The 25408-nt window shown below is 45.8% G+C and overlaps 1 protein-coding gene across 1 annotated transcript in view; it reads right to left on the bottom strand.

The window, feature by feature from the left end:
• Positions 1 to 23968, bottom strand: part of LOC137317682 (NACHT, LRR and PYD domains-containing protein 3-like) — a 36532-nt gene extending 12564 nt beyond the window's left edge. Inside the window, exons 1-4 of the mRNA XM_067980852.1 lie at positions 23822 to 23968; positions 7832 to 7912; positions 6502 to 6582; positions 5732 to 5797 (exon numbers count right to left, since the gene is read on the bottom strand). Coding sequence (XP_067836953.1) covers positions 5732 to 5797; positions 6502 to 6582; positions 7832 to 7912; positions 23822 to 23968 — 375 coding nt within the window. The remainder of the gene's footprint in view (positions 1 to 5731; positions 5798 to 6501; positions 6583 to 7831; positions 7913 to 23821) is intronic.
• Between the last annotated feature and the right edge of the window lie 1440 nt (positions 23969 to 25408).

Below are 25408 nucleotides of genomic sequence, written 5' to 3'. Positions count from 1 at the left end.
ATTAATACTAATGAGCACTGTAGGAGGTGAGGAGATTTACCACTGTTGTACTATTAACACTAATAAGCACTGTAGGAGGTGAGGAGATTTACCACTGTTCTAATATTAACATTAATGAGCACTGTCGGAGGTGAGGAGATTTACGACTGTTCTAATATTAATACTAATGAGCACTGTAGGAGGTGAGAAGATTTACCACTGTTCTAATATTAACACTAATGAGCACTTTAGGAGGTGAGGAGATTTACCGCTGTTCTAATATTAATACTAATGAGCACTGTAGGAGGTGAGGAGATTTACCACTGTTGTACTATTAACACTAATAAGCACTGTAGGAGGTGAGGAGATTTACCACTGTTCTAATATTAACATTAATGAGCACTGTCGGAGGTGAGGAGATTTACCACTGTTCTAATATTAACACTAATGAGCACTGTCGGAGGTGAGGAGATTTACCACTGTTCTAATATTAACACTAATGAGCACTTTAGGAGGTGAGGAGATTTACCACTGTTCTAATATTAATACTAATGAGCACTGTAGGAGGTGAGGAGATTTACCACTGTTCTAATATTAACACTAATGAGCACTGTAGGAGGTGAGGAGATTTACCGCTGTTCTAATATTAATACTAATGAGCACTGTAGGAGGTGAGGAGATTTACCACTGTTGTACTATTAACACTAATAAGCACTGTAGGAGGTGAGGAGATTTACCACTGTTCTAATATTAACATTAATGAGCACTGTCGGAGGTGAGGAGATTTACGACTGTTCTAATATTAACACTAATGAGCACTGTAGGAGGTGAGGAGATTTACCGCTGTTCTAATATTAATACTAATGAGCACTGTAGGAGGTGAGGAGATTTACCACTGTTGTACTATTAACACTAATAAGCACTGTAGGAGGTGAGGAGATTTACCACTGTTCTAATATTAACATTAATGAGCACTGTCGGAGGTGAGGAGATTTACGACTGTTCTAATATTAATACTAATGAGCACTGTAGGAGGTGAGAAGATTTACCACTGTTCTAATATTAACACTAATGAGCACTGTAGGAGGTGAGGAGATTTACCGCTGTTCTAATATTAATACTAATGAGCACTGTAGGAGGTGAGGAGATTTACCACTGTTGTACTATTAACACTGATAAGCACTGTAGGAGGTGAGGAGATTTACCACTGTTCTAATATTAACACTAATGAGCACCTTAGGAGGTGAGGAGATTTACCACTGTTCTAATATTAACACTAATCTATAAGGTTCTGAATCGTGTAACTTTGAACCGTTTGCTGATGCGCAGCATTTATACTTGGAATCTCATGAGGGATTTTACAATCTCTGAAAACACTTTGAACATTTGTGGTAGATTGGACTGCTGTTTTACAATCAGAATTCTCCAGTTTTGTGCGTACTTCGCGAGGAAACATAATTCGTGACTGAAGATGGTGTCTTCGATCTTCCCAATGTTTATTTGGAGAAATGTGTATCTCGTCCACGACTGGATGTCGACAAGGAGCGTGACAAAGCAAAGGCAGTGGAGGGGCCGAGAGAGGTGGTGGAGAGTTAGAGCGGAGTGTTGTCAGTATACTTGTGAAAGCTGACCCCTTGTCTTCGGATAATGTCTCCAAGGGGCAGCATGTAGATGAGAAATAGGAGGGGGTGACTTTCGATCCACGGACTCCAGAGGGAACAGTGCAGGGGCAGGAAGGGAAGCCATTGATGAAGATTCTCCGGCTCCCTCTGGACAGTCGCAGTAATAGAAGGTGTTATTTGTGACTTTGATTGTTGCCATTTTGGTGCCGTGGCAGGAGTGGCCACCTGATTGGAGAAATTCAAACATGGAGTTGTGAGAAAAATGAGCAGATATTGAGAGGAAAGGGAGGCTGGAGACGGAGATACACGTGTCTAACTATTCACCCAAGTGGGCGTGTCCAAGTGGGCGAGTTTCTTTGATCAAAACCTCTCCTCTGCAACATACAAGTCTCATTAGTGGTTTAATATTATAAAACAAGTTAAACTCACTGAAACTTTACATAACATTCCACGCTCTCTCACTGGACGACTGGAATCTCCCCATTCCACTGGAGAAGTTCACTTGTTCCAGGCTACAGAATTAGAGAAAAGCTTCCTGTCTTCTCATTTTACAAAACTGCTACAGAAAATGCAGCCTCGCCGCTTCCCTTTTGTACATAGAATTACAGAGAATTTACAGCACAGAAACAGGCCATTCGGCCCAACTGCTCCATGCCGGTGTTTATGCTCAACAGGGGCCTACTCCAACCCCTCTTCATCTTACCTGATCAGCATATCCTTCTATTCCTTTCTCCCTCATGTGTTTATCGAGTTCCCCCTTAAACACACCTTTTACTTGCAGTGAAACTCTGTAACCGGGAGCTTGCCTTCTCACAGATCCTCTGCGATTCACGTATTGTAGTTCCTCTGTCCCACAAACCCAGTCCCACACCGACACCCCACGGACCCAGTCCCACAACCATATCCCACAGACCCAGTCCCAAACCCGCAGCCCACCGACCCAGTCCCACACCCGCACCCCACCGATCCAGTCCCACACCCGCACCCCACCGACCCAGTCCCACACCCACACCCCACCGAACCAGTCCCACACCCACACCCCACCGACCCAGTCCCACACCCACACCCCACCGACCCAGTCCCACACCGACACCCCACCGACCCAGTCCCACACCCACACCCCACCGACCCAGTCCCACACCCACACCCCACCGACCCAGTCCCACACCGACACCCCACCGACCCAGTCCCACACCGACACCCCACCGACCCAGTCCCACACCGACACCCCAGCGACCCAGTCCCACACCCACCCCCCACCGACCCAGTCCCACACTCACACCCCACCGACCCAGTCCCACACCCACACCCCATCGACCCAGTCCCACACCCACACCCCACCGAACCAGTCCCATACTCACACACCACAGACCCAGTCACACACCCACACCCCACCGACCCAGTCCCACACCCACACCCCACCGACCCAGTCACACACCCACACCCCACCGAACCATTCCCACACCCACACCTCACCGACCCACTCCCACACCCACACCCCACCGACCCAGTCCCACACCCACACCCCACCGACCCAGTCCCACACTCACACCCCACCGACCCAGTCCCACACCCACACCCCACTGACCCAGTCCCACACCCACACCCCACTGACCCAGTCCCACACCCACACCCCACCGACCCTGTCCCACACCCACACCCCACTGACCCAGTCCCACACCCACACCCCACTGACCCAGTCCCACACTCACACCCCACCGACCCAGTCCCACACCCACACCCCACTGACCCAGTCCCACACCCACACCCCACTTACCCAGTCCCACACCCACACCCCACCGACCCTGTCCCACACCCACTCCCCACCGACCCAGTCCCAAACACACACCCCACCGACCCAGTCCCAAACCCACACCCCACCGACCCAGTCACACACACACACCCCACCGACCCAGTCCCACACCCACACCCCACCGACCCAGTCCCACACCCACACCCCACTGACCCAGTCCCACACCCACACCCCACCGACCCTGTCCGAAACCCACACCCCACTGACCAAGTCCCACACCCACACCCCACCGACCCAGTCCCACACCCACACCCCACCGACCCAGTCCCACACCCACACCGCACCGACCCAGTCACACACCCATACCCCACTGACCCAGTCCCACACCCCACTGACCCAGTACCACACCCCACTAACCCAGTCCCACACCCACACCCCACTGACCCAGTCCCACACCCCACTGACCCAGTCCCACACCCACACCCCACTGACCCAGTCCCACACCCACACCCCACCGACCTCGTCCCACACCCCACTGACCCAGTACCACACCCCACTGACCCAGTCCCACACCCACACCCCACCGACCCTGTCCCACACCCACACCCCACCGACCTCGTCCCACACCCACACCCCACCGACCTCGTCTCACACCCACACCCCACTGATCCAGTCCCACACCCACACCCCACCGACCCTGTCCCACACCCGCACCCCAACTGACCCAGCCCCACACCCACACCTCACTGACCCAGTCCCACACCCACACCCACACCCCACTGACCCAGTTCCACACCCCACTGACCCAGTCCCACACCCCACTGACCCAGTCCCACACCCACACCCCACTGACCCAGTCCCACACCCCACTGACCCAGTCCCATACCCACAGCCCACTGACCCAGTCGCACACCCACACCCCACTGACCCAGTCCCACACCCACACCCCACTGACCCAGTCCCACACCCCACTGACCCAGTCCCACACCCCACTGACCCAGTCCCACACCCACACCCCACTGACCCAGTCCCACACCCACACCCCACTGACCCAGTCCCACACCCCACTGACCCAGTCCCACACCCCACTGACCCAGTCCCACACCCACACCCCACTGACCCAGTCCCACACCCACACCCCACTGACCCAGTCCCACACCCCACTGACCCAGTCCCACACCCCACTGACCCAGTCCCACACCCCACTGACCCAGTCCCACACCGACAACCCACTGATCCAATTCTGCGATGTGAGAATTCCCAAGTTCCTTATCATGACCTCATTGAATCAGCTGCTTCTCCTGTCCCTTATCAATAACATTAGTTTTAACAATTACAATTCCCCAAACTGTTGTTATAGCTTCACCTTGACTGAAATGTCCACCAAATCATTCAACCGATGACAGTCCCAGAGAGATTAATGAACAATGACCTCCTGCAGGCGGCGTTATCACATCACCACATTCCATGCACAGATGTTCTATCCACCCGGGCTTACCGATATCACAGGTGCCTGTCTGCAGCCAATTCTATTCACACCACGTGTGAATGAACAGGAGACAGTGGATACCATTGGCCCTGACTGCATCCCACCATCGTGCTGAAGAACGAGTTGTCGCTCAGACAAACTATGGCAGTGCACCAATTATACTGACTTTGCCCGCCAATGTACAAGGTGGACCTGCTGTGTCCAGTGCACAGAATCAAGGAATAATTGGACCCGGACAATCAGCGCCCTATCAGTCACCTCTCAATCATCAGCAAAGCGATGGAGGGAGTTGGTCCATCAAGTAACACTCGCTCGTCAATAATCTGCTCGCCAACGCTCAGAACCGATTCCACCAGAACCACTCGGTTTCAGTCTTCTTTATAGTGTCAATCCACAAATGGATGCCAGAGTGGAGAACCAGAGGAGAAGTGAGGGGAACTCACCCCATCAACAAGCAGCGTTTGACAGAGTGCGGCACCAAAGAGCTCCAGCAAACTGAGGTCAACGGGAGTCAAAGGGAAAACCTCCAGTGGCTGGAATCATCCGGGCCACCACACTGGGTTATGTTGGTGGTTGGGGGCTGTGTTGTATGTTGCAAAGTGTCAACCTCCAATTGTTTGTTCATAAGAGATGTAATAATTCAGAAATATCTTCCAATAATATTATAAACAATAGAATTTTAGCGGGAAAGAATAGATTGTGGTTTTCGCCTCTCAAATGACGCTGCCATGAATGTTAATTTCAAGAAATAAACAACACTTACAATCTGATCAGTGAGTAACTCCCCGACTTTCAATATAATTGATTGACTTCACAAGTAAACAGTGAAAGCCCCATTGGTCTACTTTAAAACACTTTAATTGTGCTCAGTATATTCGGGGTCCTTACCTTGTGCTGCGGCCCCTGATTCTGAGCAAGTTCGGGATGTGGGGTCTGCAGGTTAATGAACACACCCTGGGTAAAGATCAGTTACACACCACAGTGATAAACACGACCTTCAGCCTGATCAGTACAATCCCTCCCCGCCTTGTTCTATGATGTGGGGCTCGGTCTGAATCACACACAAATTGAAATGGTCCGATAAATTACTGATATTTTAACTAAAGTCTTTAATTCTTTGTTTCGAAAATAATCCCAAATCCCCCCCCCCCCCCCCCGCCAGCTCTTCCATCTGTGGTTCAGAAGACCCCGCAGGAAAATTGTAGCCGGATTCAGTTCCGTGCCCTCGATTCGATTTTAATACTCATCATAACACCTGTTTATTATCGAACTATAAAAGGTCACAGATGGCAAGGGGCAAAGCTCGCTGTTAGTTTATTGGGATCAAACACCAGAGGGACGGACACAGTGAACTCTCTGAGATGAAACGTTAAATATTTGGAACTATCTTCCCTTTCTTAATCTCTTTATTTCTTTTTCTGTTTCTTTATCCCGATTCTAACTCTGTATAAATGTAATACATTCTGATCCAGGCTTTAGTAATCTCAGTATTAGGTCTATTATAATGTTAATCTGATCCTTATTGCCCCCAATTTGTACAATTCCTGTCACATGACTGGTTACAGGTTATTTTCCAATTGTTATTCATTAACAACCGAGCAATGATTATAATCTCCTGCAAATATTCTCCTGCAAATAGTCTCCAGTTAATGAGTAACAGTCTCGGCCTTGATCAGGATATTCACACCCTTCAGTATCAGGATCCAGGTTTCATTTACTGGAACTGAATCGGCAAATGTCTGCAGGAAAACAAGTGTCATTTCAGCTTCATCGGCCTGTTAATCTTTATCCGTGATGTAATTTCACCTTTTCATTTAATCTTTGTTTTAACAGTTTGACAGCGGATAATTTATTGTGAGGCTGAGAAATTCAACATTCGCATTTGTATTTAATATTAATATTAAAAGTTCATATTGCCTCGTGCGACTCCTCCGGACCTTATTCCCCCTTCCTGCTTCTCCGTGCTGCTGCTCCCAGTTTGTCCCTGCTTCGTGTCTGACATCCCTCCCTTTTACCTGTCTACTTCCCCCACCCATTCTGTGCCCGGCCGTTAATGTTTCTTGCACTTAATATATATTTATACACATTTTTCCTATTAGCCTTTCTATTACTTGCACTTTTTTCATATTCTCTTTTTGCAGCTCTTGATATTTTCTTTGCCTTCCTTTGTTGTTTTCTATATCTCTCCCAGTCCTCTGGATTATCGCTTAATTTGGCATTTGTGTAAGTCACTTCCTTTAGCTTTATACTGACTCTTATCTCACACGTTCACCATGGTTGCTTGACTGTACAAGTGGAATGTTTTTAGGGATATGTTTTGGATGAACAGCTCTGTTCTATCCACAAAACAAAAGGACAGACTGAATCCAGACAATTACCGCCCTCCCAGCCACCTCTCAATGATCAGTAACCTGATGGACGGACTCATCAATGGCGCCATCAAGAAACATTCACTCATCAATAATCTGTTCAGCGACGCTCAGTTCGGGCGGTGCCTCAAATCCCCGGATCCTCACTTGTTCACAGATACAAGAGATGAATGCCAGAGAAGAGCTGACTGTAACTCGCCTGGACAACAAGGCAGCGTTTGTCTGGGTTTGGCATCAAGGTGCCCCAGCATCCTGAGGTCAATGTGGGTCAAAGGGTAAACCGTCCCGTGGCTGGAAACATTGGATTTCGGTGACGGTTAGAGGCTGTGATTTACATTGAAAAGTCTCAACCTCTAACCGTGTCATAAAGGAACATTATCTTTGAATATTATTTACAACAGCAGAATTTTAGTGCGGAGTTTACATTTTGAAATGTTATTCTGTTAATTGGCGCGTCTTCCAGTAAATTAACTTACGTAACGAAACAATCGTTTCTTACCTGATCCAATATGGATACAACTTTTCAATCTCATTGAACTAATACACAAATACACTGCAATGGGTCCGTTCTGCTGCATTAAAACACTGTAATTGTGCTCAGTATATTCGGGGTCCTTACCTTGTGCTGCGGCTCCTGATTCTGGTTCCAGAGTGTGTGGTTAAGTTCGGGTTGTGGGTACTGCAGGTTAATGAACGCACCCTGGGTAAAAATTAGTTACATGTTACAGTCACAAACACGACCTTCAGCCTGATCAGTACAATGCCTCCCCGCCCTATTCTCTGTGTGGGGCTCGGTCTGAATCACACACGGTCTCATTCAAATTGAAATGGTCTGATAAATTGCTGATATTTTAATCAACGTCATTAATTCTTTGTGTGCAAACAATGATTAAGTTGTCCCCCAATTCTTCAACCTGTGGTTCAGGAGATCCCACAGAGAAATTGTGTTCTGTTGCCGGATTCAGTTCCGTGTCCTCAATTCGATGTTGTTGCTCATCATAAAACTTCTTTATCATCGGAATATAAAAGGGCAGAGACAGCAAGGGGCAAAGCCCGCTGTTAGTTTAATGGGATCAAACACCAGACGGAAGGACAGAGTGAAGTCTCTGAGTTGAAACGTTAAGTGTTTGGAATTTTCTTCCCTTTCGATCAGTAGCTGTTTCTTTATCTCGATTTTAACTCTGTGTAAATGAATTACATTCGGACCCCGCCTCTATTAATCTCAGTATCTGGCCCATTAGAAAGCTAATCTGATACTTATTGCCCTGAATTTGTACAATTTCCGTCACAGGTTATTTTCCTATTCACAACCAAGCAATGATTATAATCTCCTGCAGAAAGTCACCAGTTAATGAGTAACAGTCTCGGCCTTGATTAGGATATTCACACCCTTCAGTATCAGGATCCAGGTTTCACTTACTGGAACTGAATCAACAAAGGTGTGCTGGAAACAAGTGACATTTCTGCTGGATCGGCCTGTTAATCTTTATTGGCTTTTGGCGGTGCTGTAATTTCACCTTTTCATTTAACCTATCAACAGTTTTCAGCAGATTTAACTTATTGTGAGACTGGGAAACTCTGAAAATTAAATTAATTGGCTCCTCGGTTCGTGATACCTGAACGACTGAAAACAGTCTGTTTCTTTGTATCCTGACCCATCCGTTCATAACTTTAAACACATCTATCACATCCCTCCATAATATGTGTTGTTATAATGGAAAACACGGCGTTTGTCAAAATCTTTCTTTGTATCTGTTTCTCCTGATACCAGGAAGCATCCTCGTGAATCTGGTTTGTTCACTCTCTAAAGGCTCAATATCCCTCATCAAGCGTGGAGGTGATACTTTGCTCTCATGGAGGTCATATTAAGGTTTTATATAGGTTCATCATTACCTCTTAACTTCTTTATTCTATACCACTTGGGATTAAACCTCGACTTCCATTAACTCTCCTCCGGCCTCATCAACCTGAGGTGCTCCCTTTAATGCACCTTCGACCTGTAGCCTCCAAATCGCTCAACTCCATCACAGCACCGAATCTACTTCCATTCAGTGTACAATTAGAGCTGATATTTTACCAATATGTATCACCTGACACTAACAATGATTCCATCTGTCCATTTTTAGCGCATCCCCCCATCTTTTCAATATGCCTTTGTACTTTCCTCCGATCTTCTAAGTAACAACACCCCCCATTTCTGCAGCATCTGTAAATTTAGACCAGGATCAATATTCCAATCAGTAATAGAGACAGAAGTGGCCCCAGAATGGAATCCTGTGAGACACCATTTCACACCTCCAACCACTTGTTTGCTCTACAAAACATGCACGTTTAAGGTAACCTCAATGTAATATTCAAATCGGAGCAAGTGTGTCCAATGTGTAATATTGCACCAATTCATCCCTTTAAAATCTGTAGAAAAATCCGCTACAGGCACAATCTGGTGAACCTCATTGGAAATTGAATCATTAAAGGAGATTTCCAGGTCACGGGGGTCACAAAGCACAATGCTTTTTTTGATTCGGGACTATTTTGGTGAAGAAGTGAGCGAAGTGCTGCAAACCCGCTCAATTCTTTCCCTCGAACGTATCAATAACTGTTTCTTTACCGTGCTCTCCCCAGATTCTCTGTTCAAATCCCTTCATTCTGGCTTCATCCCCAATGACAAACCTCTTAATTCCCATATTTAAGGGGACCTTGATGCTTACAAAGAATCATAGACTTATAGGAAGGATACAGCATGGAAGGAGGCCATTCGACCCATCGAGTCCGCACCGACTCTATGCAAGAGCTATCCAGCTCGTCCCACTTCCCCGCCACATCCCCGCAGCCCTTCATTCTTTTCCTTTCAAGTACTTATCCAGTTCCCTTTTGAAGGCCATGCTTGAATCTACCTCCACCATCCCCTCGAGCAGAGCATTCCAAATCCTAACCACACGCTGTAAGAAAGTTTTTCCTCATGACACCTTTGGTTCTTTTGCCAAACACCTTCAATCTATGTCCTCTGGTTCTTGACCCTTCCTCCAATGGGAACAGTTTCTCTCTATCAATGCTGTCTAGACTCTTCATGATTTTGAACACCTCGATCAAATCTCCTCGCAACTTTCTCTGTTCCAAAGAGAACAACTCCTGCTTCTCCAGTATATCCACGTAACTAAAATCCCTCATTTCTAGTAAATCTCTTCTGCACCCTCTTTAAGGCCTTCACATCTTTCCTAAAGTGCGGTGCCCAGAACTAGACACAATTCTCCAGTTGTGGTTAAACGAGTGTTTTATAAAGGTTTATAATGGCTTCCATACTTTTGTACTCTATGCCTCTATTTATAAAGCCCAGGATCCCGTATGCTTTTTTCACCGCTTTCTCAACCTGTCTTGTCGCCTTCAACGATTTGTGCACATATACCCCCAGATCTCTCTGTTCCTGTATCCCTTTTAGTTTATATTGTCTCTCCTCGTTCTTCCTACCTAAATGTATCACTTCGCATTTTTCTGCGTTAAACTTCATGCCACCAACCTGTCTATGTCCCCTTGAACTCTATCACTATCCTCCTCACTGTTTACTACCCTTCCAAGTTTTGAGTGATCTGCAAATTTTGAAATTGTGCCCTGTGCACCCAAGCCCAAGTCGTTAATATATATCTGAAAAAGCAGCGGTCCCAGCACTGACCCCTGGGGAACACCACGGTACACCTCTCTCCAATCCGAAAAACAAACGTTCACCACTACTCTGTTTCCTGTCTCTTAGCCAATGCTGTATTAATGTTGCTACTGCCCCTTTTGTTCCATGGGCCGCAATCTTGATGATGAGGCTACCGTATGGCACTTCATCAAAGGCCTTTCGAAAGTCCATATACACCACATCACTGTATTGCCCTCATCTACCCTCTCTGTTACCTCATCAAAAAACTCTCTCATGTTAGTTAAACACGATTTGCCTTTAACAAATCCACGCTGGCTTTCCCTCATCAATGCACACTCGTCCAAGTGACTGTTAATTCTGTCCCGGATTATCGTTTCTAACAGTTTCCTCACCACTGAGGTCAAACTTACTGGTCTATAATTGCTGGGTTTATTCTTACACTCTTTTTTGAACAGGGGTGTTACATTTGGAATTCTCCTTTCCTTTGGCACCACCCCCATATCTACGGATGTTTGGAAGATTATGGCCAGTACCTCCGCATTTTCCACCCATGAGGGAGAAGGGAATAGAGAGATATGTCGACTCAATGGGAAGAGGTAATTAAAATGTGAGGAAGCTCCTGTGGAAAACAACATGGACCACTTGGACCGAACGGCCTGTCTCTGTGCAGCAGATTTTATGCAATTCTAATTTGCCCTGACCAAAGTTCAACGCGTGACGTCCACATGCGCCGGGCCACCCGATGACATCACTCTCAGCGCATGTTAAAAAGCTACGGCTGCGTTAGTGACACCACTTCCAATGACGTCACTCTCACCCGTTCTCGTTGAACGAAATGCGCGTTCACTAAACCAACCTTACAGCTCAAATTATGTAAAATAGTCAATGCTGTAGATTTAACAAATTCAGCCTCAGACAAATGGGTATAGCTCCCCGCATGATCTTGCAGTGCCCGTTCATGGGGCCACATGAGCACACAAGTCAATAGCTGGGTTGGCCTGGCTTGGAGTGTTTCCAGAGTCAAAGCGAGGTGGGAGGCTGCTCAATGTGGAGGCCTCACTCCCCCAGCAGACGGGAGTTTGGTGGGAGTTTTTACAGATCATGCTGATAACATTCGACAAGGTTCCACATAAGGGACTGTTAAATGAGAGCACATGGAATGGGAGGAAACCTATTGGCTGGAATGGGGAATTGATCAGTAGGTAGGAGACAGAGAATAGGAATAATGGATATGTACTCAAATTGTCAGGATGTGGCGAGTGGTGCCCCTCTGTGATCAGTACTGGAATCACGGCTTTTCACTATATTTATCAATGACTTGAATGAAGGCACAGCTGAAAATCTTAAGTTGCTGTTGACACTAAGTTAGGAGGCACAGTAAATAGCGTAGATGGGAGCAGAAAGCTGCAAAGGGACGTAGATAGATTAAGTGAGTGGGCAAAACTGTGGCAGATAGAGTTCAATGTGGGATAGTGTGAGGTCATCCCCTTTGGACCTAAGAAAGATAGATCAGAGAATGTTCTAAATGGTGAGAAGCTCGGAACTGTGGATGAGCAGGGAGATTTAGGGTCCAAGTACAGAAATCACTGAAAGCGAGTGCACAGGTGCAAAAAATAATTTAAAAGGCTAAGGGAATGGTGGTCTTTATCTTGGGGACTGGAATTCGAAGGGGCAGAAGTTATGTTACAGCTGTACAGAGCTCTGGTTAAACAACATTTGGAGTATTGTGTTCAGTTCTGTGCACCGCACCTGAGGAAGGAAATACTGGTTTTGAAGGGGTGCAGCACATATTCACCAGAATGATACCGAATCTAAAAATGTTTAAATTATAAGGACAGGTTGCATAGACTAGTATTGTATTCCCTTGAGCATAGAAGATTAAGGGATGATCTAATTGAGGTGTTTATGATGATTGAAGGATTTGATTATAGTAGTTGGAGAGTCCAGAACAAGGGGCCATGACCTGAAAATTAGAGCTAAGGCGGTCAGGGGTGATATTAGGAATCACTTCTTCACACAAAGGGTAGTGGGAATCTGGAACTCACTCCACCTAAAAAGATGTTGAGGCTGGGGGTCAATTGATAATTTCAACAATGAGACTGATAGATTGTTGTTAGGCAAGGATATTAAAAGGTCTGGAACCAAGGCAGGTAGATAGAGGTAAGATTCAGATCAACCATGATCAACAACAACAACAATTTGCATTTATATTGCGCCTTTAACGGAGCAAAACCTCCCAATTATCGATTATCAAACAATATTTGACACCGAGCCACATAAGGAGATATTAGGGCAGGTGACCAAAACCTTGTTCAAAGAGGTAGATTCTAATGAGCGTCTTAAAAGAAGAGGTTGAGAGGCGTAGAAGTTAAGGGAGGGAATTCCAGAGTTTGGGGCCTTGGCAGCTAAATGCACGTCTGCCAATGGTGGACTGATTAAAACTGGGGTGGCGCAAGAGGCCAGAGTTGGAGGAGCGCCGAGATCTCGGTAGGTTGTCGGGCTGGAGGAGGTTACAGAATAGGGAATGGCGGGGTCATGGAGGGGTTTGAAAACAAGAGGCCAATGCAGGTCAGCGAGCACAGAGGTATTCAAACATGGAGTTGCGTGACAGATGGGCACGGATTTGTGACTTGAAAACACGTTAAAGGACTTTGGAAAGCAAAAGGAGGTTGGAGATGGGCTGGTAGTTTGCAAGGACAGAGCGGTGACGGTGGGATTTTGAGGAGGTGTGGGATGACGGAGGATTTTAAGGGGAGTGGGATAGTACCTGAGGTGAGGGAAACGTTAACAATATCAGCTAACACGGGGCCCAGGAAGGGAAGTCGGGTGGTCAGCAGTTTAGTGGGAATAGATTCGAGGGAGCAGGAGGTGGGCCTCATGGTCAAGATGAGCTCGGAGAGGGTATGAGGGGAGACAGGAGAGAAACAAGAGAAATATATAAGTTCAGGGCTAAGGCAGGGTGTGGGGGCAGTGGAGCCGTAGGGGAAGTTTGGCTTGGTGGGCGAGGGGAAGGGCGGCAGCTGAACGGATGGTCTCAATCTTAGTGACAAAGAATTCCATGAGCTACTCGCACTTTTCATTGGAGGTGAGGGTGGAGGGGGCAGGGGAGAGGGTTTAAGAAGATGGTTTCTAGTGGTGAAGAGAATCCGGGGGTTATCTTTACATTCCAGGATGATCCTGGAATAGTGAGCAGTTTTGGCAGAGGAGCTTGATGGCCGGCGCGGGCACGATGGCCGAAGGGCCTCTATCCGTGCTGTATAATTCTATGATTCTATGATTCTATGAGAGCTGGACGTGATAGTGCCCGAAAGAAGGCCCGAAAGAAGGAAATATTAGGAGGGATGACAAAAGCTTGGAGTAAGAGATGGGTTTCATGGAAGGTCTGAAAGAAGGAAAGAACTTGCCTTTATATAGCGCCTTTCAAGATCTCAGGATGTCCCAAAACAGTCAATGAAGGATATTGTGAAGTGTAGTCACTGTGGTAATGTAGGAAACGCGACAGCCCATTTGCACACAGCAAGATCCCATTCACTTCACTGAGATAAATGACCAGAAAATCAGTTTCAGTAATGTTGGTTGAGGGATAATTATTGGCCAGGACAACAGGGAGAACTTCCCTGCACTTTTTTGAATATTGCCGGGGGATCTTTTACACCTGCCTGAGAGGGGAGTTGGGCCCTCGCTTTAATGTGTCCGACAAAAGTTGGCACCTCCGACATTGCTGTGCTGCCTCAGCACTGACCCTTCTACAGCACTGCGCTCCTTCAGTATTGACCCTCCGACATTGCTGTGCTGCCTCAGCACTGACCCTTCTACAGCACTGCGCTCCCTCAGTACTGCCACTCCGACAGCACTATGCTCCCACAGTAGTGACCCTCCCACAGCACTGTGCTCCCTCAGTACAGATCCTGGGACAGCACTGCGCTCCCTCAGTAGTGACCCTCCGACAGCACAGTGCTCCCTCATTACTGACCATCCGACAGCACAGTGCTCCCTCAGTACTGACCATCCGACAACATCGTGCTCCCTCAGTACTGATCCTGCGACAGCACTGCACTCCCTCAGTATTGATCCTCCGACAGCACTGCGCTCCCTCGGTATTGATCCTCCGACAGCACTGCACTCCCTCAGTATTGATCCTCCGACAGCACTGCGCTCCCTCAGTTTTGATCCTCTGACAGCACTGCGCTCCCTCAGTATTGATCCTCCGACAGCACTGCGCTCCCTCAGTACTGATCCTCCGACAGCACTGCGCTCCCTCAGTACTGATCCTCTGACAGCACTGCGCTCCCTCAGTATTGATCCTCCGACAGCACTGCGCTCCCTCAGTACTGATCCTTCGACAGCACTGCGCTCCCTCAGTACTGATTCTCCTACAGCACTGCGCTCCCTCAGTACTGACCCTCCGCCAGTCCTGCGCTCCCTCAGTACTGATCTCTGTAGCCAATTTTTCTGACAAAGCAAAGCTAGGTGGGAAAGTAAACTGAGAGGAGGACATAAAGAGTCCACAAAGGGATATAGACGGGTGAAGTGAGTGGGCAAATGGTGGCAGATGGAGTGTAATGTGAGGAAATATGAGGTTATTGAATTTGGTAGGAAGAATTGAAAAACAGATTTTTTTTTAAATGTTGAGAAGCAATTAAATATTAGTGTTCAGAGAGATTTTGTTGTCCTTGTCCACGAAACACAGGAATTTAACATGCAGGTACAGCGAGCAATTAGGAAGGCAAATGGTATGTTGGCCTTTATTGCAATGGGTTTGGAGTACCAGAGTAAGGAAATCTTGCGACAATTGTACAGGGCTTTGGTGAGAACTCACATGGACTACTGTGTACAGTTTTGATCTCCTTATCTAAGGAAGGATATACTTGCCTTGGAGGAGGTGCAACGTTGGTTCACTAGATTAATTCCTGGGATGAGAGGGTTGTCCTCTGAGGAGAGATCGACAGGAATGGGTCCATTTTCTCTATAGTTTAGAAGTATGAGAGGTGATCTCATTGAAACGTATAAAATTCTTAAAGGGCTTGACAGGGTAGATGCGATTTCCCCTGGCTGGAGAGTCCAGAACATAGTCTCAGGATGAGGGGCAGGCCATTTAGGACTGAGATGTGGAGGAATTCCTTCACTCAGAGGGTGGTGATTTTTTGGAATTGTCGACACCAGAGGGCTGTGGATGCTCAGTCATTGAATATATTCAAGAGTGAAATCCATAACATTTTGGACTCAAATGGAATCGAGGATCGAGTGGAAAGGTGGAGTTGAGGTCGAAGGTCAGCCATGATCATATTGAATAGCAGAGCAGGCTCGAGGGGCTGTATGGCCGACTCCTGCTCCTATTCCTTATGTTCTTATGACCCTCCGACATTATGGTGCTCCCTCCGACAGTACTGCGTTCCCTCAGTATTGCACTGCAGTGTCAGCCTGGATTATGTGTTCAACTCTCTGGAGTGGGACTTCAACGCACAACCTTCTGACGCAGATGCGAGACTGCTACCACTGAGCCACGGCTGAAACCTGAAAGGAGGAGAGGTAGATGGAAGGGTTTAGGATGGCCATTCTGGAACGTGGATATGGACTGCAGATGCACAAGAGACCACAGTTGGAGGAGCAAACTGTTTTGGAGGAGCTGTCGGACGGCAGGAAGTTACAGAGATAGGGAGGGGTGAGGCCTAATGGATTTTACGTGTAAGAACGGATAAAAATAAACTACAGAACTCTCAGAATGGAATCCAATGCAGTTCAGTAAGGGCTTGGGTGATTGGTGAACGACTCACCAATCACAAAAAAACAGGGGTGTGGATGGAATCAGTGGCTAGGATTTGTAGATTGTGGAGCCAAAGATCATGACTTTCCAATTTTTACCTGGATGAACTGGTGGTTCATCTCAAACAGAAAGTGTGGGACTGACAACACAAAGATATTGGAAGGGTCAAGAGAGGCGGTGGTTTTGTCAGTGTCCATCCGAAAGCTGGTCCATGTCTGTGGACTGTGTCACCAAAGGGCAGCATGTAGATGAGGAAGAGGAGGGACCCAAGGATTGAACCTTGAGAGATAACGGTGATAGGTTGGGAAGAGAAGCTTCTCCTGGCTATGATCAGAGAGGTGAGTGGAACCAAGTGAGTGTAGTCCCAGCAAAAGAGGTCAGTGTCTGATGAATGAGGAGGTGACGGTGGGTTTGCTGTAGATATGGAGATGAGGCCGGGTGGGTCATGGAGGGATGTAAACCCAAGGATGAGAATTTTAAATTTAATCGATGAGGAACTGGGAGCCAGTGAGGGTCGGTGAGTCCTAGCAGGACCTGGTGCTGGTTGGACACGGAAAAAGAGTTTTGGACGAGCTCACGTTTATGGAAGTTGGAGGTTGGGTGGCCGGTCAGGGGTGCATTGGAGGAATGGAGTCTGGAGGGGACAGAGGCATTGATGAGGGTTTCAATGTCAATGGGATGAGGAAGGAATGGAGGCGTGTGAGGGAATCACGGGGCCTTTGTGATGGAGGTCAAATCGGGTCATGAGCTGAGCTCGGTGTGACACGAGGCCAATTTTAATGGAGCCGTTAACCAATGTGGAACAAACGGGCAAACATCTGCAGTAAAATAGCGGAGAGAGGAATGTCAACGGGACACGTTCAGTGTCCGTCCCCTAATATCACCCACAGTCATTTCTGTCAAAGACTCACAATTCATATTTTAACTGGGAAACTGCAGGAACAGAGTGAAACGGGTCTGCTTGTGTCCCTGGATTCAGTCGACACTGCGGCGAATCGGTAACATTTATAAATGAATCTCCTGGAGTGAACATGGTTAATACAATTATATAAAAACTGTAAATGAAGCCGTTTATTATTGTTGGATCAGTCCTGTATGAGAACAGATTTAAACTTTATTCCTGAGAGAGGTCAGATTAAGTAATATCGTGGACTTTGAGATGTTTTTATTTTATTCACCACATTATTTACAGTGGAGTCAAAGCTGCAGATGTAATGTGTTTGTTAAACTGACTGTAACTAATAGCTATGATCAGGGGTATAACCGTGTCAGTGGAGACTTATCCCCTGTATAAATCAGGGCTTGTTGGAATGGATCAGCTCAGAGTGCCTGCTGGAGCTGTGGTTTCCTGGCCAACAGAAGTCAGTGCTTCTCACAGAAATGGGATATCCAGTAATAATTCAGATAGAACTTATTTGTTATCCTGTTCTTGCAGCCATTGGAGTTCCGGGTAAGCCGTTATCTCATCGGTTAATGGTGTCAATCGGTGTTAACTCTGCTGCTGTACTTGGCAAATTCTTTTTTGTACCTGCATATTTTTCACAGTCACTTGTTCTGTTCTATTGGTTGAATGGTGGAATGTGTTAAGTCTCTGCTCTTTCGGTATTGAGGAGCTGCATTATATCTGTCATGAATTTGTCTATCCAACACTGGCATTGTTACTGCATTATTCTCTGTACTGAATGTATTGGAATTAGGTGTCTGGGCTCAGACTTGGTATCAGACCATCAGGAGCTGATAACAGTTTCTTGTTGTGGAACTAACCTGTTCTGGAATATGTTTTCATCAATGTGTTTTCAGTGATTGATAATGAGACAGTTCACGGTCTCAGTGTTACAATGAGGCAGCGGAATGTCCTCCCTCCCCAATAACATGCTTCAGTTTAACTGAGATTTCAATGTATTTATTGGTGATCACTGTTATGAAATATTATTTCATTATGTGTGTATCTGACGCCGCTTCAGATGTCTGGTTACTGAACTGAGTTCACTGCTGCCTCTTTCACATCTCCTTCTCTGCTTCACTGTGGATGAATTCACTGACTGTCACTGGGCTTCACTGTAAAATGAAATGTTTTGATGTTTTGTGGTCTCAATTTGCACTGTCCCTGTTGGAATCAGCAGCCCTTCTGTGTACCTGTAGGTTATAAGTATGATGTTGGCGTTTTGTAAATTGAACAATCCCGCTATCTATCCCTATACCCTATAATTACTGGAGAAGGAATCTCAATTATTGTGAGATCTGTCTGGGAGAGGCATTCGATTCTATTCATTCCATGATTTGTAGATGAAGTGAACAGTGCAGGTGAACAGGTGGAGAATTGCATGATCTGTAGAAACATTAAACTATTCCACAGAGGCTTCACTATTTAACAAACTGACTGAGAATAGGATCGGTGGAACACGGGGCTGGTGAACAGAATGCAGGCACCGGATGATAGGATTTAATCGGATATAAAAATGGACTTGAGATAGGGAGTAGAGTGAGTGATGGAGAGGGTGACTGAGAGGGAAAGCGAGAGGCTGTGGTGTGAATAATTCATCAGAATGAACTGCTGAAAAATCCAATACAATTAAACAGAGAAAATGAAATTTGAAGGTGTTATTATGAAGTGGTCAGATTGGGTGAGTTTTTATTGTGGGACTCGCTCCTCATGTTTATATCCCTGTCAGGTCCTCAGTCTGTTTTTTGTGAATGTTCCTTGTTTTCCAACTTAAAACTAAACACAATGAAAATTTACTTCAAGAATAGAATCAGTAATTTCTTGATCGTAATGAATTATTCGGATACTCTGTTTTTAAAGCTGGGCTGAATTCAATAAACAACTGGGTTGATTTAATTAATAAATATCAATTTAATTTTAATTGAATGTACAAAGTAAATTTATTGAACATATTTTACACCCAACACAGGTTCCCTGACATCAATAACCACAGAAATGAACTGTTGAATGTATTAGTTGGATTGTGTTAGTGGGAGCTGTAGTTTTGATTGCCTCTAACACTCTGCTGCAGTCTCTCTCTCTCCGAATCCCAGCCTCTCCTCCCACTGCATTTTATCCTCTGTCTCCTCATCCCTTACTTCAGTTTGTCCACTTTCAGAAACCATCTGCTCCTGACTCCCCTCCAGCTCTTACATATCCTTTTCCTTGTCTCCCTCCCAATCTCACTCACTGGCTCGGTCTCCAGCTGCCTTTCCCATTTCGTGCCAGCCCCTGTCGGCTCACTTAACCCCGAAAAATAAACCAGCTGCACCTCTCCCTGTCCCCTCACCTTCCCGGCCTTTCCCCTCTCTTTCCTCGTCCGTCTGGAGCCCAAACCCGGTTTAATCCACTGTATTCCCGGTGTGTAAAACCCCTTCTCCCTTCCCCACGGCACTGTGCCCTCACTCAGCCCTTCCACGAGATCCGGTGCTCACTTTATTCACTTTCTGTATCCATCTCCCAATTCATTATTGATCATTGTGTTTGAAAACATCTCTCTGCCCGAAAGCGCTGCCAGGTCAATGAGTCACTTTCCACCCTTCGATGCAGCAACAAAGCTGGAAATTTCACGCCAGATCCTCTCAAACTGCTGCTTTGACTCCAGGTCTGATCAGTAATTTCTCTGCTTCCTTTTCTCTCTCATGCAGTTAACTTGGTGGCGATTGTGATCCTGTCCCGAGGAAAGTGCGGTCTCTCCAAATGTATCAGTGTCTACCTGGTGGGAATGGCAGTGGCCGATCTCATGGTCGTTATCGCTGATCCGATATTGAGATGGATTAATGAGCTGTATCTCTCATGGTCATTCCTGAGCATTACTCCCGTGTGTAGTTTTATTATATTCTTGGGTTTTGTAACCGCGAATGTTTCTGTCTGGCTCACGGTCGCTTTCACCTTTGATCGATTTGTGGCCATTTGTTGTGAGAAGCTGAAAACTAAATATTGCACCGAGAGAACGGCGGCTGTGGTTCTGGGAACAGTGACTGTGCTGGGCTGTTTGGTGAATGTCCCCTGGTATTTTACACTTGAAACTCACATCATAATTGATAATGTTCCCTGGTTTTGTGTGACTAAATTGATCTTCCGTACTTCCCCCGCATGGGCAGCATTTGAGATGTTTCACCTCATTTTAACCCCTTTTATCCCGTTCTGTCTGATTTTACTGCTCAATGTTCTGACAGTCAGGCGCATTTTAATGTCCAGTCGAGTCCGCAGGGGACTCCGGGGCTGCAGCAATGGAGAGAATCAGAGTGATCCAGAGATGGAGAACCGAAGGAAATCCATCATTTTACTCTTCAGTATATCGGGCAGTTTTATACTGTTGTGGCTGACATGGGTTGTCTTTTACATTTATGTGCGAATTGCAGACATTCGGTATTATTACTCCTACACTGACCCTGTTTTGCTCACAGAACACACAGCAAAGTTGCTGCAGCTTCTAAGTTCCTGCACAAACACGTGTATTTATGTCCTGACTCAGACTAAATTCAGAGAGGAGCTGAAGAACGCGGTGAAATACCCATTCAATTTAATTGTTAAATTAGTGAAATCATAGAACGAGCTGAAGGGTTTCAAGCACTAGAACTAAATCCCATTTCATACTCCATCCCCGACACTTCCTGGTGAATTGAAAGTACATTTTATATTAGCAGCACAGAATCACGAAATGATCATAAATCAGATTCTGATATATTTTATTGACAATCTTTCTTATTGAGCCAGGATTTACTCTGCAGACGACACATGAATTGTTGCTCGAAATGGCGGCTCTAAAGAGCTCAGCTGGACTTCAACCAATTGGCCCCCGGGCAAATTTTGAAAAGCTGGTAACAAAAGTAGCTGCTGTGGGCCTGATCAGAATGGATACAGTCCACATAAATGGAAAAGGAGAGAGCGAGAGAGAGAGAGGGAGAGAGAGAAAAAAAATGACAGAGATTTAGAGAAAGAGGGAGAAAGAGACATAGGTGGGGGAGAGAAAGAGAGGGAGAGGGAGAGCGAGACAGGGGAGGGAGAGAGACACACACAAACAGCGGGAGAGAGAAACAGAGAGAAGGGGGAAAAAGAGAGCGATTTAGACAGACGGGGAGAGAATACAGGGACAAAAGAAATATAATGATTAAAAAAGCGCAGAAAAATTTCAGACAGATTCACATAAAAGCGAGGGGGTGTGTGTGTGATAGAGAGAGAGAGACACAGAGAGAGAGAGAAACATAGAGGGAGAAAGACAGAGCTACTCGGCAAAGGAGAGATATAAAGACAGTTTGTAAGAAAGGAGAGAAAAATAAAGAGTGAAAGAAATCATCTATATAATGAGAGAGAGCAAGCAGACATGGATGGAAGGACAGAGAGAGACTGACAAAAAGTTACAAAGTGATGGAAGTGGAAGTGGAAATAATAAGATAGAAAAACAGGCAGAAAATAAACAGAGACAAACGACATAAACAGAGAACAGATACATTGAAAGACGGACAAACACATAAAGAGATAGGAGGGTAGAGACAGGAGTGAGAATAGAACACAGAAAGCATTAAATAACCAAACAAACTGTGTAATCAGCCTGGAGTGTGTGAAAGTGCTGACCAGCAGAACAGCAGCAGATGAAGCAGGCCAGACAGTTCATGTTTGTTCTGGGGTAACACTCTTGTGGATTTAATTTTGACATTTGTAAAGGTGATGCTTGGAGGCTGCACAATAAAGTCACTCAGCCTTGTGTACCTGACCCTGACCATTACTTACTGGAGGAGTTTCCCAGCTGCTCTGTGTAGTATAAAATCATCTGATAAACGAAAGCCTGAGAATAAATCGGCTTCAGCATGTCATTCGGAAAAGGACTCTTCAAAGGTGGAAGGTGTGTAAAAAGGATTGTTAATGACGTATTGTAAAAGATCACACAGCAGAGGATAGATCACCATAGCAATAAGAACGATTCCAGGAGGGCGAGAGCTGGTTTGAACATCTGCCGACTTAACTCGGTTACGTTGTGGACACTGTGAGAAAACAAGTGAAATGTCAATCAATCGTGGGTTGTATTTTTATGAACCTTTTGTTGATAAGTCACCGTCCCAGAGATGTGATTCTGTGTTAAAAATCTGTTTAAAAGCTGGGCAGAAGTTGAGTGGAGAGAGACACAGATCCACCATAACTGTTCCAACCTCACCTTTCGCTTCCTGGCAGCACCACCTCACCTGGAATTTTCCTGACGACCCGCTGCCTCCCAGCTTGTTGCCATGATGCAGGTTTACAGATTGCCTGTGAAGCGGATGACCTGGATACAAGAGAAAGCCTCGCTACATTACACCTGTATCCATCAAAATACCTGGAATCTTCCTGGCAGGCTTGAGCCAACCATGAGGATATAACTTTCATTATGGGCTTATTCTAAGATAGACATTTGATTTCCAAACGGTGATGCATTTTAGGAATTCAGAATGTGTTGTTTTATTGGTGCTAAAGCAATTCTAAATCAGATATAAACCCAAGGTGCTGTTTAAATTTTAATGCCAATTTTTCCAGTGTATTAATAATAATAAATGATTGTTTTCTTTATGAAGCCATGGTTTGTGCCTGAAGTTTCTTTAAGAAAAAGAGCTCATCAAGTTAAATGTAAAATTAAATTTCGTGGAGATAAAAAGTCATTGCCCCAAATTAAAGTGTAAAATCACTTTGCACCTTTTTGCTCCTCCATCTGGACCATGTGTAACTTTCCCAGTGAGCTGCTGGATTCTGTAATAAATCACAATGTACTCTTACCCCTTCTGCTGTGTTACTAAACTGGACAGGGTCCCGCAGCACTCTCCTGATCTGTTATTGTTACAAATACTGTTACTGTTTCAGATTAAAGAAAAATATGAACAAAGGAGAAATTAACCAAATCCCAGATCAGAACTACATTCAGATTGAGTCCAATTTTACTCTGATTTATTCAATAGAAGCTCGAATTACATTTTCGACACAAAATGGCTAATTGGACCTTCCCTCCAAATGTCTGGTCTCTCCTTCTCCAAAGCATTACGTCCAAATAACCAAATGCTAATCCAATTTTTGCTGAAATTCACTTTTTGGTGTTTAATTCCCTCACTGCACCGCTGTCTTTGTGTTAAACACCAGCCAATGCGAGTTTCACACAGTTTGTATCTTTAACTATAGTGCAACAGTGATATAACAGCAACAGCAAATGAACCCCCTCCGTCTCTCTCAACACAACAAGCTCCACCTTGCCCCTCACCCTGACTGCTGCCCATTTTACTTCCGGTACAATGCAGCCATTTTGAATGAACTTCATGGCCGCCATTTTGCTGACGATGCCCTCCTTGTCCCTCACTAAGATGGCCGCCCCTCCCGTCATGAAGATGGCTGCCTTACTGGAGGCCATTTACTTTTAGGTTCAGGGCAGCCATTTTGTTTAAGCTTCAGGGCAGCCATTTTGTTTAACATGGTTACCTTGACCCCAATAAGATGGCCACCTTGGCTCCAATTATGATATCCAGCTTGCCCCTCAGTATGATGTCTGCCGTAGAGGCGGCTATCTTGTTTCCTGTCCCAGACTTTGAAGTTGTTGTTCATGGTATCATAGTGGGTTCAACGCAGGAGAAGGCCATTCGGCCCACTGTGCCTGCGCTAACTCTTTGAATGGGTGATCTCATTTCCCTCTCAGCTCTCTCCCCACAACCCTTATCTGGGCCATGTAGTAGTGGTAATGTGTAAATATATATATTTATATATCCAAGTTGTTGTTGTAGTTGCTGTAATATATAAATACAAGTTGTTATGTCTATAAAGATTGTCTCTCAATCTTTACATTTATCTACTTTATAAACTGGGCTTTGTTTCTCTGTAAATGAATGTTGCTGAGAGATTGTCCCTGTAACTGAGTGAGGGATCTTGCTGTCTATTTGGTTTTTTTTAAGTTCTTTGCTTCAGCTGTTTTAAATGATATGAATTCATTTGAACACTTTGGCTAATTGGAAAAAGTCACAAACTGTGAGTTGACCACAAACTACAGGCTTTTTATCCACTGCTAATTAAAACAAGAGAAAAGAGCAAAGGGAAAGTTCGTTCACCTTGTTGTTCCCTGTTCCAGGAACAGAAGAGAAAACGAACTCGGGGTAGTTTGGACCCTGCAGCAAACATTGACCAGGACAGACAGTCAGACCGGCACCTTTTAGGGGGAATGAGTGAGTGGGAAAGCAGGAGAGAAAACCTGGAAACTTGCATTGGAGAAAGAGTGAAACAACATGCGCTCTTCAGTCTGTCCCGAGTGTGTGTGTCTCTCTCTCTCCCAACATTCCTCTCTTCTCTTTAGAGTCTCAGATTTGTAACTGGGGATTTTATCAATGGTGTTTGCTGAGAGATTGCCTGTGGAACGGAATGAATGTGAGTGAGTGTGAGTGTGAGGGAACTCTGGGCTCTCGCTGTGCTTTTTTCATCTCTTGCTTTGTTTTTAATCCATTCCTTATTTCTCTCTCTCTAGTGCATTATTTTTGTGCAAATGCCGTAACATGAAGATGTCGAAAGATAAATTTTGGGAGGAGGAGGAATCCTTGGAGAAGAAGCTTTGTCTCCAGAGGGGACTGACCGAGGCCTTCACCACAGGCTGCACCCAATGGGGCTCACGTGAGTTGTGTCTGGGTTACTGTGGGATCACTGGGAGCACAATGTGGTCACTGTGCGATCTCTGTGGGGTATTGAGGGATCACTTGGTCACTGTGATCACTGGGTCACTGTGGGATCATTGGGTCACTGTGGTGTCACTGGGTCACTGTGGGATCATTGGGTCACTGTGGTGTCACTGGGTCATTGTGGGATCATTGTG

This window comes from Heptranchias perlo, unplaced genomic scaffold, assembly GCF_035084215.1.
Source record: "Heptranchias perlo isolate sHepPer1 unplaced genomic scaffold, sHepPer1.hap1 HAP1_SCAFFOLD_63, whole genome shotgun sequence".
Taxonomy (NCBI): domain Eukaryota; kingdom Metazoa; phylum Chordata; class Chondrichthyes; order Hexanchiformes; family Hexanchidae; genus Heptranchias; species Heptranchias perlo.
Note: the sequence above shows the minus strand (reverse complement) of the source record. Positions and strands in the feature narration are given on the sequence as shown.